This window comes from Priapulus caudatus, unplaced genomic scaffold (genome assembly GCF_000485595.1).
Source record: "Priapulus caudatus unplaced genomic scaffold, Priapulus_caudatus-5.0.1 Scaffold394, whole genome shotgun sequence".
NCBI lineage: Eukaryota > Metazoa > Priapulida > Priapulimorpha > Priapulimorphida > Priapulidae > Priapulus > Priapulus caudatus.
In genome coordinates this window covers 258,674-272,286 of record NW_014577455.1, presented here as the reverse complement: position 1 = coordinate 272,286, position 13,613 = coordinate 258,674, and the positions used below count along the sequence as shown (strand labels likewise).

The window sequence follows — 13,613 nt, the reverse complement described above, 5'->3', positions numbered from 1 at the left end:
AAATTATTATAATAAAAAGTATTAAATATTAAAGACTTTTTAATCAATAAAAAAGATCTACTAGGGAGAATTACACCTAATAACAAAACACAGGGTATATCACATGATTGATCACGTGCCATCCACGTGTTCATGCTCAAATAAATAGTTCTGAATGTGGGCGCCACCACATTCATCTTTGACTGCGATCGAATGCCGGTGCACAAGCTCATCTCATATATATAGTAGGCATACACACAAACCACCAAAACGCATATTAACAAACTTCTACTGTATAGGCATACACACAACGCACATGAAACAAACTTTTCAAGCTAAAGGACGCGAGACGCTACCTCTGTTTACATAGTGCTTCGTGTGAACACCGTGAATGGTTTTTAGTGTTGTGTCGTCGTTGAAAGGAGGAATGCCCGTCAGGAACTCGTACAGGCAAACACCCAGCGCCCACCAGTCTACTTCCACGCCTTCCATCGTGCAAATAAAAAATTAAATAATAAGTACATTTTGTCATCGCCACAATAAATCGGTTTCACGCATGTGAGCCGCAAAAAATGATGAAACGATTCGTACACAGCTCGGTTAACGAGACAAAGTCAAAGAGGCAGTTAGATTTAGACGACGAATGAGAGCGAGGATGTAGAAGAAGTTGTAGATGCATACGTTACGACCGCCTGAATGTTGTATACAACGTTACGACCTTCGGGATAAGTTGTTTTTCATCAACGTTTACGACGACGAAAGTTGTTTGCAACCGTTACGACCCGAAAGTTGTTGCAACGTTACGACTTCGAAAGTTTGTTGCAACGTTTTACAACGCGCAAAATAGTTTATCGCAACTGTTAACGACCCGAGAGTTTAATGCAACGTTTCACGCTCTTTCGGTAACAAGTTGTTACAGTGCAGACGTTACAACGCGAAAAGTTGTGTGGTATAGTGTAATGGTTACGAACGCGAATAGTTGATATGCAACGTTACAGACGCAAAATTCATGTTGCAACTGTTACAACCCCGAAAGTTGTCGCCAACATTTACAACGGCGAAAGAGTCGTTGAAGCGTTACGACGCGAAAGTTTCTCTGCAACGTTACGAAACGCGAAAAAAAGATTGTTGCACGGTTAACAAAGGCGGCAAAATTTGTGAGATGACAACGTTTTAGACAGAAGAGATGCAAAAGTTATGTGCGCCAAAACGAATTTACCACGCTGAGAAGTTGGTTTGCCCAACGCGTTTACGACTCGCGAAAGTTGTATGCCAACGTTACAAACGCGAAAGTTGTCGCACCTTGTACGACGCAAAAGCAATTTTTATAATTATTATTGTACAAATAATAAAATTCTTTGTCAGACCTGGTATGGCCGGAAGGGGAGGAGGCTCTCTCCAATGATGCAGTCGCTGCAATAAGCAGCCTGCTCACTATGGACCCCATCAAGCGACCACGGTTTTCAGGTATATATATATATGCCCACCTTTGAAAGATTTATTGTTGATAAACCCACCATACATTTAAGGGTTAATACCAAGCATTTTAAGGATGGCTTGAAAAGAGGGAAAAAAATGTTATTGGCTCTTCATTATACTTATGACCTGTAAACTAAATGAATGCACTGTAAAAATTTGCCTGGTTCCGTATGATTATGAGATGTCAAATTGGATATACCTAACAAATAAAAATGATCGTTTTGTAGCATCCGACAAGACAGGATGATTTCCGACCAAAACTAGATATATTACTAGGTGAAATGGTACATTTGGCCGTATTTCCAGCAGTATGTAACTAAGTAAAATGGATTTACATATGTCCATATTAGCAGGAGTATGTAACTAGGTGAAATGGATTTACATTTGTTCGTGTGTTTTCAGGGGTACGTAAGTTGAGGTTATTCTTGGATATAGACTGGGAGAACTTGCTCAGTATCGGCCCGCCGTTTGTCCCTGAACCGGATGATGCCACAGACACCTGTTACTTCGAAGGTGAGTGAGTTCAATTATTTGCCAAAGTAATTATGTCACACACACAACCATATATCTACAAAATTACACACAAAACAATATGTGTAAATAATTGGCAAAGAAATAGAGAGAATGTATGTAGAGTGTTTTCAGATAAAAGTATTGGCAGCGATAAAATGCAGAGTAGTTGATTTTTTCATTTTCAGTGCATAAACAGTAGGTTAGAAAGAGTTGTCTCTGCTTTTCAGCTCGTAACACTTATCAACAGATGAATATGTCAGATGTGGATCTGTAGCTAAAAGAACAGACATTTTCGACAGTCGTATGGCAAGGCTGAACACCCCATTATATATGGTGTTATTCACCAAAGATATGTTATTCACCAATAATGCGGTGTCATTCAACACTGATATGGTGTTATTCAACAATGATATGGTGTTATTCATCATGATGTGGTGTCATTCACCAATCATGTTGTCATTCACCAAAGATGTGTCATTTACACACGAAGTACTATCATATACCAATGATGTATGTCTGTGGTAGGTACAAAGCCGTTATTGTTTTTATTAGGATTAGTTAAAAACTGTGATGTATTTTCTTGATAGTTATGTTATAATTTCTGTAAATATATTATTCGAATTATGAGGAATCAAGAAATATATTAGTTTAACTGCGTGATCTCTGATCGTGTGATTTCTCTAAACGCGACACGTTTTCTTGTTTTGGGTTGCTTGGTTATTTGTGGGTGGGATAAAAAGTTTTATTTAAATTGTGCGTGGGTGGGATTTATGTGTGGGTGTATAGGTTCACAATCACGTTTCTGTGAGCACGATATATATGATATAAAACGTTTTCTTACTATTCCTATACAATTCGCTAATATATATTTTTTCCATGTGTATTAGGCAGCTTGTGAAAGAATTGTTGTTCCTTATTAAAAGGAAATGGCTAGAGTTTTGTATATAGTAAAACGTGGTAGCCGAATGTACGTTGCAAAAAAACTGTTCTAATGAGCATACATTATGATAACGCATTTGTAGTTGTAGTACAGTATGTGTAATCATCAGTCATTTAAACGACTGAAAGTTAAGTAGTCGCATTTCACAACCCAGTGTTAGCTTTGGCGCCTTTTTGTCACGAAATTATACTTGCATTGGAGTTTCATTTACCAACACGATAACAACGTGTAGAATGTGAGCCAATAAATTCAACATAATAGTAAAAACATCAGGCTTGTAATTTTATGTGTGTAGGACACACCAGATAAGCCGTGCACCATCCAGCAATGTGTGTGCGTGTAATAATCATGTAACAACGTGAACACCTTCATACTATATAACAGTGTACAGGTAGTTTATTAAAAAGACCTTACATGTCTACATGTCATTACATGTGAATGCAAATAATTCATTGAAACCACAGCAGAGAAAAAAATATAAATAATATAAAAAGAAATGTATATGATAGGCAGATTGATAGTATCAGGAGTGGATAATAGGGATATTATCCACTCCTATTATCCACTCCTGATAGTATGGTAACAGTATAAATACTACTCTTGTATAATTTGGAGCACTGTGTGTGCATGAACACGTATATATTCATGGATCAGGGACAGGATTGCCAGATTGGATATTATCAGGAGTGTCATAATACCGTATAGACATGTCTATATTAGTCTATATATATATATATATAATATATATATATATATATATATATAGTCATAATATAGTCTATATTATGACACTCCTGACTCCTGATATGATTACTAGATTATACAGATATGGTAATTATCTACTCTTCATACTACCTCTTTAAGCCCGGTCACACGGATCGTACGAATTTTGTCGTGTAGACCATAAATATTTGTCGTGGCCAGATCTTGCAACAGCCCGAAATGTATTTCGAGTGGTCACAAGGGCTACGAACATCAGATGGTTTGGCGATGGGGAGCGACAGAAAAAAAAAAATCGTGGTTATGTTCGTGGGTGTGTCGCAAGTCAGTCGTGCGTCAGTCGTGAGTTGTCGGGCATTGTCGGGGGGCTGTTTTTCACGTGAACAGGTCGTGGTTCACTCGTGGGATGCACATGCTACAGTCGTGCGACTGGTGCACAACAGTCGTGGGCTATTCGTGGGTCCACTCGGCGTCCTCTCCCGCTATATAACGAGCCGGTCTGTTGCCTGCATTTGCTGCAGAGATTTTCCAGGATACATCGAAGTTCTGCCCGAATTTTTGACATTTGTCACTTATTTAATCAAGTTATATCTCGGATGCCTCTCAAGAAGAAACCAACAAGAGAAAAGGTGGTAAGCCTAGCATTGGCCCTTGGTGATGCGAGGGCGACCTCAGCAACAGCTCGTGAAACATGCCAGACTCCATCGCATGAACCCCAAGAAGTCACCGGCAGATTCCCGCGCCAACTCTTGCATCAGAGTACTATATCCCAAACATCAGGCCGCTCGATCCACGGCCGAACCAACCAACGTCGGGGGTTTCGCGTTCTCTGCGCTGCTCCAGGCCCAGATCAACGCCAACAGCACATATTTGCTCTTGCTGGAGTTCCTCCAGACGCCCTCAGCAGGGCCACGCGTATTCGCTCAGGTGAATAGCCATCCTCTTTCAGCGCCGACGGCAGTTTTTTAATTCAAGCGTTCATTCGCCCGAGCTATATACCCTCAAAAAACGAAAATATGTTGCAGACTAACGCAAGACTAACGCCGACCATGCAATGTTTTCGAGCCTCTACAAAATATAATATTCGTGAGACAATCTTGCAACTGTCTCACGACTGTCCTGCGACAGCCGTGAAACAGTTGTAGGACAGTCGTGCGATAATCGTAAGATTGTTTGACTAAAAAATTTCTTCTGGTACCACGACAAGATATTTATCGCAAACAGTCGCAAGCTGTCGCAAGACTGTTGTAGGACAGACTTCACGACAACAGAAGACATAGATACCACAAAAATCGTGCACAAAAAAGGTGCATGTTCAATTTGCTCACGACGGCAAGTCGATGCCACGATGCTCAAAGTTTCGTAGGACTGTCTTGCGACGACCCCGATGACCCACGATTTGCCCAAATTTTCTGTCTTGTCGTTGCACAATGCGTCGTGCTCGTTGTGACAGGGCTTTAGCAGCATCACAAACGCATTCAGTGATAAGACTTACACATGATTATCACCAGATGATAATGGTTCAGTTAGCATGGCAAATTCAGACGATTAAAATGTGTAAAAAAAATACATTTTAGCATACATTATAAGATGACCATGATTATGCATAAGGCACCTTTTTTTACAATGGAAGCCGTGTAAAATGTAATTAGTAACAATGGTTGCTACTACAATTTGCACCAAATCATAAGCCACACATGGAATGCCAACAGTTTAACTGCAGTAGTGCAGATTAATGAGTATCCATCCAAACATCTGAGTGACAATACTAGTTTACAGTTAGCTTACAAAGAAATCACAGCCTCACACTACCAAGGCTACACATAACTATTCCTCAAACATGCAATTGGATTTTGCTTTCCATTCTCACCATAGTTTCATACATATACACTTCAGATTATACTTTTAATAAATTAAACATGACATACTGACATACATGTTTTAAACTATTTACAATATTACCATAACATCAAGAGCTAATAATATGTATTATTAGCTCTTGATAATATATATATATATCAAGAGCTAATAATTACCTAGAGTGTACAACGGAAAAAACGGGAAAATAGTGCTATTTCACGACAACATTATTCTACTTTGCCTGCGAGTCTATAATAATTTCATGGTATTGCATTAAGCAAGAATTCTTTGCTCTCTAAAACAAGACCAACCGCTTGTCAATACGATACTCCTAGGCGAGATATGCGTCCTAAACCTCCCTCCCACATGCCAAACCGCGCTCGAATCCACTCTGTCCTCATCCTTCACCGCGTCTAAGCATTTCGCTATCGTTTCCGTCACGCTTGGAGCGCTGATAATTGAGTCACATGCCCAAATTTGGTACTCTTACTAGCTGCGTGTTAGAGACTTATTAAAAAAACATTGCCGGCTCCATCATGACGGCATTAGCGTGCTAGGAAAGATAATGGGAGATAAGGCATAGGCGATGCCCCCGAAAGTCACCTCCACCCGGCACCTGCACCCGAAAATCATTCATAAAATTATGGCGGAAAAACCGAACTCTCACGAAGCAACTTAGAGGCGTTTAGTTACGGAATAAGCTGATGCCAGCCGTGTGAGGCATGTGGAGGGGAGTTTAGGAGCCAATATCTCAGCCTAGGAGTATTGTATTGACAAGCGGTTGTCTTGTTTTAGAGAGCAAAAGAATTCTGCTTAATGCAATACATAAATTATTCTAGACTCGCAGGCAAAGTAGAATAATCATGTCGTGAAATAGCACTATTTTCCCGTTTTTCCGTTGTACACTCTAGGTATTATTAGCTCTTGATATATATATATATGCGTGTGTGTTTAAGATACAGGCGACGTCATGCCCATCAGGAAATCATCCTCTTATTTCTCCTTTACTTTTTCGATTACAATGTCTCGGTTATGTTTGCTACACAGTGCCAATATAACAGCTACATCGGCCACCTAAAGAAATGTATTTCATGGCTTAAAACACTATTATGCAACCGTTCACATATTGCCTTCCTCATTCGCACTGTAGTCAAAAGCACGATGCCTTGCCTTTCCAGATGATTTCCGATACTTGCCCTTCACAAAGGAATGTAACAGCAGCACCGATGCTTCCGGCCTCGTATCCTGGTCCCTGAAACAACGCAAATTGTCAGTGAACTCTAAGAAATGCTTTACATAAATAGAGCATTGATATAGAAAAACATGTACGGTTTAAAAAAAGCCTTGACATCTTTACAATCTACATCTTCCTAAACCATACAAAAAAATCGAAAGAAAATTAATCAACGGAAGAGTTCTCTCAACAGTGCCTGCACAACTTATACAATGTCACAACAGGGAATAATTTTCCCGTATCGCATCGCAATTCGGCGATGTATTTTCAGCCATTTGCTACGCATATTTTTTATGAATCGCAGTTGTGCGATGCAGCCCATGCGAGATGTAAACGGAAACATACATGTTTACAATTTACTTTTATTCTCGGGCTGCTTTGCCGCGTCAATGAAATGCCACGTTACGCCGATTTTATTGATTTGTTTAACACCACGCCAACGTGACTTTTAAACAATCCTGCTTCCCCCCCCCCGTACATCAATCAATATGCCGCCCAGGCACGTATACACAGCCACACTGTGCTGGCGCTGCACGCTCGCGCGGGCTGCTTTCTTCGGCGACTTGATAATATAAAGTGAGGATGTCGTGGTCGAGAGTCAGATAGCCGCCCTTCACAATCGTCTAGAACTGTATTTCATCAATGTTTGGATATATAACGTAAGGAACCAACATTTGATTAAAGTTTCTAGACATTATTTTACTCGCCAACATGGCGAGTCAGCTTTAGCTTTCACTCGCCCGGCCCGATATTATTTTCACTCGACATTGCGAGCGGACGAGTGCCAAGCTCGCACGCTGTTTAAACGCTGCCGGGCAGCGTGCAGAATCGCTAGTGTGTCCATAGGCTTAAGCTAGCTGTGCCTGTCACAGGCAGACACGATAACACGCCAAGCATGCCTGCGGTGTAAATTTGCACTGTGATTGTCTGAAAAAGAATGTCTATGCTAATTTATCACAATTGGCTATGCAAAATTTATTTTGTATAGCACATTTGCTATGCAAATTTTGGCTGGAAATTGTTCCTCGCACCCCTGTGTAATTTAATTAGTTGGATTTAATTAATGCAGCTATCTACCTGGTCATACACGTCCTTATGAAGTCTTGTGCGGCAGACGACAATTTCTCGGGTATCTGCAGTACTGCTTGTCCAGAGCCGATGTAAAATATAGCTGATATTGGTAGCATCTCAGCCCTGGTCATAATACACAAACATGACCGTGAAATTAAAAATGTCAAATTAAATGCCGAGACAATCAAAAGGGGGAAAAGCCTGCATTCGTTATAAACTTTATATATAATATCAGGAGTGGATAGAAACAATTGTGTATATATATACTTCAAACAGGAAGGTAATTATATATATATATATATATATATATATATATATATATATCATGAGTAGATAAGAGGAAACGATTTCGCACGATTGCTATGCGAATGTACTGGTGCCGATTTGAGCTCAAGTTGGATGAGTTACGCGTAGTAAAATCGTAGGTATTTATAGGCTAGTAAATGACGAATTTCCCTGTTTATTGATGTCACACCCTTCCATATTATCTACTCCTGATATATATATACTTCAACAGGGAGGGATGATATTCACTTACCATGGTGGTTTTCCAGTAGCCATTTCAAAGATGGTACACCCAATGCTCCTATAAATGTACCATAGACTCACATTATTTCAATTTTTAATATGCAGTGATACTAATAATATAAAAACCATTGACCCATGCATCCCTTGGGATTTAATACCACACACGCCTGCCTGTCAGTGATGATAAAATTTACATCACCAAATATTTAATGACACATACCAGATATCAGATTTCTTGCCATAGCAGTGCCATTGATGACTTCAGGTGCCATCCAGTAAGGTGTTCCTTTCATTGATTTCAGTATTTCTTTGTTGCAATTAATTTGCAGGTTCTAACGTGAAACAATACTACCGGTATATGTATGCAAACGCCACATCATAGACAGTTCTAGCTTATATATTTAATACTTCAAGCTTTCAACATTCTTTTCAGTTATATTGTGGAAAATATTAAATATCTTATAGTAGCCTAAAGTAATAATACAGACTACTACGTGTGGGAATCTCTATCAACTCACCAGTGGCTGAACTATCTTCTTTGCACAGCCAAAGTCTATGACCTTCACTATCCCATTTGGCATCAACATGATATTTCCTCCTTTGATATCTCTAAAATTACCAAAAAATGTTTCTTGACACTTTGATATTTTCACACAAGATACAAAACGAGCTTTGGTTTATTTTAATGATGCAACTGTATACTCATGTTGTTTTTTTAACATTCCTTTGTGCCAAACAGTTGTGTATGGTATCACAAGACTACCAATTGTTCTGTGAATACAGGTAAAATTTAACTGAAGAGATAAATGCCATTACCTGTGTATAACATTATTGCTGTGCAGATATTCGACTCCTTCCAGTATCTGGCGCGTGTAATGACAGAACACTGATTCTTCCAGAGCTCCAAATCTAGCCAGCAGACCAGCAAGTGAGCCTCCGGGCACAAACTGCATGAATATGTTCACCACGTTTCCATCTAAACTTGTACCCAGATAGCTGAAATCCAGACAAAGCCTCTTATATTTAAAACAGCCACCTTTACTATCAATCGCATTAGTAGACAGGGATTACATAGATATTCTCAATTCTTTAAATAAATAAATTAGATTAAATGATAATGTTAATTCCAAATCCAAATATACCAGGAAAGTATATACCAGGAATATATCCAAATATATACCAGGAATATATCCAAATATATGTTTCATTGCATCAAATGCAAATGATAAGCACAAGCATTTTTATTTCGCCTGACAAAGACAGTTACACTGGTTGTCGAAACTGTAAAAATTACTCTTTACATTCTCATGTATATCGTTAAACACTGTTGTGTGATTATATTGCTATAATCAGGCACAAATAATCTCAAATTTGTGATTTTTACACCTACTGTAATTTAGATAAATAGAGAGAACACTTCTCACCCTACAATGTTTCTGTGGTTAAGAGTTTTTAGAAGTTCCACCTCCTCTTGTATCCTCTCATACTCCTGCTGTGCCTTATCCCAGGTCTCTGTGCCAAACTCTATTTGCTTTACAGCTATGAGTTCTCCAAGGCTTGTTAGGCCGCACCACACCTATAATAGGAAAGCACACGGTGTACTGATTGTATTGTATGATTATAACATACAAGTAAATGGAGTTGATGATCAGATTGACCAATCAAACCTGGAAAAAAAAGGCACACTTACGGTTTCCACACACGGGCACAGCAAAAATCGAAAGTACATTAATAGTTACAACAACAAGACTCTACCAATTGCATAAGCATGCCTTGAAAAATTAAAGACTAAAAAAACACAAAATTTGAAAGAGCAGCAATCTTCTTTGTATATATATCTGCAACTTCTTTTTTTTTCTTGATGGGTATCTTTTCAGATTTATAGCAGCAGGTTTACTTTACCTACTGAGACGCATGCCTATTACGTTTGAGTGTTTAACTTTGTTTTGTCTCTCTTACAATATCCATGTACCCATGTATAAGCTAGGAATGATAAAGTGCAAGTCTTAATCCTCTGTTTGTATACTAATGTGTATATATATATATATATATTAATATAAGTATATATATGTACATAGAAGTACAAATACGACTATCCATATAGATATGAAAATAAATGTAGAAAAATAGAATAGCCTGATGAAATTTCATGGTCATTTTATAGCCTGACGAAGAGAGATAATTCAGCTCGCATATTTCGCATTTTTCTGCATATATTTATATATATGTGTGTTTGTATATACATATACGCACCATCCCGAATGCGCCGCGACCCAACAGGTTTCCCTTCTTCCATGCGACACGCGGCGAGACGGAGGAGGAACTGGAGGCCGTGTTGCTCCTGCTGATGCTGCCACCTGACGAGGATGAGTCACTCAGCTGCTGCCTCGCCGGGAACTCCTGCTACCGACAAACGTGCAAGATTATTGTAACATGCGCCATAATGGGCCCAATAGGTGGCGCCAAGTACTTCCCCGAAGCCAGTGGGATACTGGCAGGCTGGACTGCGATGGAATAAACTCGTTGTTCGTATTATATATTAAAGGAATCCTTTACTCTAGGTTCTAGGGTTATTTTCAGTTAATTTAGGTTAAAATTACGCTACATAAAAAGTTTCATGGTTCAATCACCATTCGATTTTTTTTTTAACGACTAGTTTAATTACAACGATGGTGGCGCCACTCAAAGCGCACGATCTGAAAAGTTGCGCAAAACGACTTTTCAGCCAAGGGCTACAGACCGAGGGTGTTTCTTATTTGTTAATTTAAAAGCAAAAGGGTTGTAATATCTTATAAACGACATATAGTTTCAGTTATATTATGGATAAATTTGTCCTAAAATGAACATTGTTCGGTTAAATAGCATTTAGGTATAAATATAATTGCACCTTTGTGATTAGCCCTCGGTATGTAACGTGCAAAATATATTGGGAAATGCGCAACCTTTTCAGGGTGGCAGCACGGCGCAGGTATCAATGGCGCCGTTCAAATTTCGTAGCGTTGATGTATATTTAATTATAACAATTAAATTAGGTATCTGGTAACAAGTATGTGTGGGTATAGACAATTTGTTACACAGTAAGTTAAAGTACAGTTGTATGCAGTAAAATCCTAGAGTCTAGTATATCCATTTAAACGTTGGTTCTTCAGTCTTTACTTTGAAAGTACAACAAAAAGACAGCGGGTGAGGGTGGAGCATGCAAACAGGTTTTGTACCGCAAGTTCGTAATAACTCCACTTTGATTTTTTTCCCATGACGAAAAACTCGACCCATTTAAAACACCAGGAAAAATACTAAGCACAACTTTTGAAGCGTTTAAAAAAGAAATGGCTAAAATGTTCGGCACTACAAACGCTGGCGCCCCAACGCATCGGAGTTTAGTCCCAACCACATCAAACCCAATCCCACCACAACCACACAACCACACCCAACCCACCCCAAACACGTACACCCACGGCCCCACCCCAAACACACCCAACCCCACCACAACCACACCCACACCCACACCCACCCCAACCACTCCCAAACCCAACCCACCCCAACCACACCCACCACACCCACCCCAACCACACCCAAACCCAACCACACCCACGGCGTCCCCCAAGCCTCCCTACACGTACCGGCGACGTCGCCATCACCGCTCCCGGCTGCGCGTCGCTCTCGACTCTCGCCGCATCGACAAGCGACATCGTCGTCATCGTCAACCGCAAATCCGGTCGCCCGGTGCTCGCGTCGACATCCTCTTCGCCCGGCGCCGGCAGCGGCGCATCGTCCTTGATCTCGACGAATCGCACGGAGTTGTGCGAGCGCGCGTCGCTCAGCGTCGCCACCGTGCAGCGCCGCCGGATCGACCTCACGACGACCCCGGACGACGCGTCCCCGTCACCCTCCCCCGCCGCCGCCGCATCGCCGACACGCATCTCGACGAATAGCATCTCGTTTGGGTTCGCGAACGGCGCCGGTTCGTTGCCAAGACGCAGCCTTGACGGGATCGCTGGGTCTCCACCGGCGGCGACGGCGTTCGCCTGCGGGCGGTGCGGCGTGCGCGCGGAGCCCTTTGTCGTCGTCGTCGTTGTGGTGGTTGTCGTGGGACGACTCCCCGGTGCGATCGGCGGCTTCGAGCTGACGGGAAGAGCTGGTGGGTCCTCGTCACCGCGTTGCCACCTCGCCCGCCGCGCGCCGTCTTCGATCGCGTCTTCGTCCGTGACGGACCTGGTCTCGGTCTCCTCCTTCGTGCTGACGGCACGCGGCGTTCTGTCGATCGGAGCGCCCTCCTCGCCGTGTCGTCGCCTCCCCCGCCGCGCTTCCCCGGCATCGCCTGTCAAGCCGCCGCCGCCATCTTCATCTGTGACGGACCTGGTCTCGGTCTCCGCCGCCGCAGCGTCCACTGCCTCCGCGTGCGCCCTGAATCTCTCCGCGATCCCCGCTCGTGCGTCTGTTCGAGAGCTCGTTTTGTCGGTCAGAGCGGCGTCGCCGCGCCGCCGCCTCCCCCGCCGCGCCACCGCAGAGTCGGTCTCCGGCGGTCCTCGGTCCGTCTCCGCGATCGCCGCTCGGGAGCCTGTTTCCGTCGGCGACGCCGCGACAGGGTCAGCCGTGGGGTCGGTCGTGTCGCCGCGCGCCACGACGATGGCGTCTGTTCGCGTGGCGTCGTCGTCGTCGATTTCTTCGAGACGCGCATCGTGTTGGCGGGATCGCGAGGAGCGGCTGTCGACCGATTCCTGCAGCGGACTCAGAACCCCGACGTTCTGGAATAGCTGGCCGGTCAGTAGCTGGCCAGTCAATAGCTGGTCCGTCAATGGCTGGTTGGTCAATGACTGGTTTTTCAATGGCCGGCCCTTCAATAGCTGGTGGTCCGTCAATAGCTGGTTGTTGTCCGGAGCACCAACACTGCTCTCTAGAGTGAGAGCCCTCGCCTTCGACAAGCCCGTATCTGTCGTCACCGGGTTGTTCGCCAATGTACTAATGCCAGGCATTGAAGAGTCGCCAGAATGAGAGCTGGGGGTGCTGTCACTTTGATGAGGCATGCGCTGCAAGTGCCTGGGATCGGAAGGTCCTTTCCGCAGCTGCGTGGCCGAGTATGCTCTTTGGGTGTGACCTCGATGAACTTGAATTGAATGAGAATATGAACTTGAGAATAAAAACGGTTGTGATTAAAACAAAGTACTACATAATTGCTATCTGACGCATACTATAAGTTTATTTCTAGACTTGTTAGGTCTTATATCCAGTTTACTGGGTATAATGTCCGGGGGGTAAATGTCCGGAGGGTAAATGTCCGGGGGGTAAATG

General features: G+C 42.4%; 1 protein-coding gene and 2 long non-coding RNA genes across 3 annotated transcripts in view; 2 read left to right on the top strand and 1 right to left on the bottom strand.

Annotated features, from left to right (window-relative positions):
* Nucleotides 1–341: 341 nt before the first annotated feature.
* Nucleotides 342–13,613, top strand: part of LOC106809901 — a 13,348-nt gene continuing 76 nt past the window's right edge. Inside the window, exons 1-2 of the long non-coding RNA XR_001393921.1 lie at nucleotides 342–472; nucleotides 5,265–5,268. This is a non-coding gene — a long non-coding RNA (uncharacterized LOC106809901). The remainder of the gene's footprint in view (nucleotides 473–5,264; nucleotides 5,269–13,613) is intronic.
* Nucleotides 1,349–3,172, top strand: LOC106809899. The gene is made up of 3 exons (XR_001393920.1): nucleotides 1,349–1,446; nucleotides 1,861–1,971; nucleotides 2,199–3,172. It is a non-coding gene; the product is annotated as an uncharacterized LOC106809899 (long non-coding RNA).
* LOC106809898 (mitogen-activated protein kinase kinase kinase 19-like) lies at nucleotides 6,874–12,055 on the bottom strand. The gene is given in 10 exon segments (XM_014813137.1): nucleotides 6,874–6,946; nucleotides 7,757–7,919; nucleotides 8,335–8,382; nucleotides 8,545–8,569; nucleotides 8,572–8,656; nucleotides 8,843–8,933; nucleotides 9,141–9,320; nucleotides 9,749–9,900; nucleotides 10,578–10,724; nucleotides 11,945–12,055. Coding segments are annotated over 9 exon segments (927 nt in total). The 5' UTR covers nucleotides 12,023–12,055; the 3' UTR covers nucleotides 6,874–6,946; nucleotides 7,757–7,798.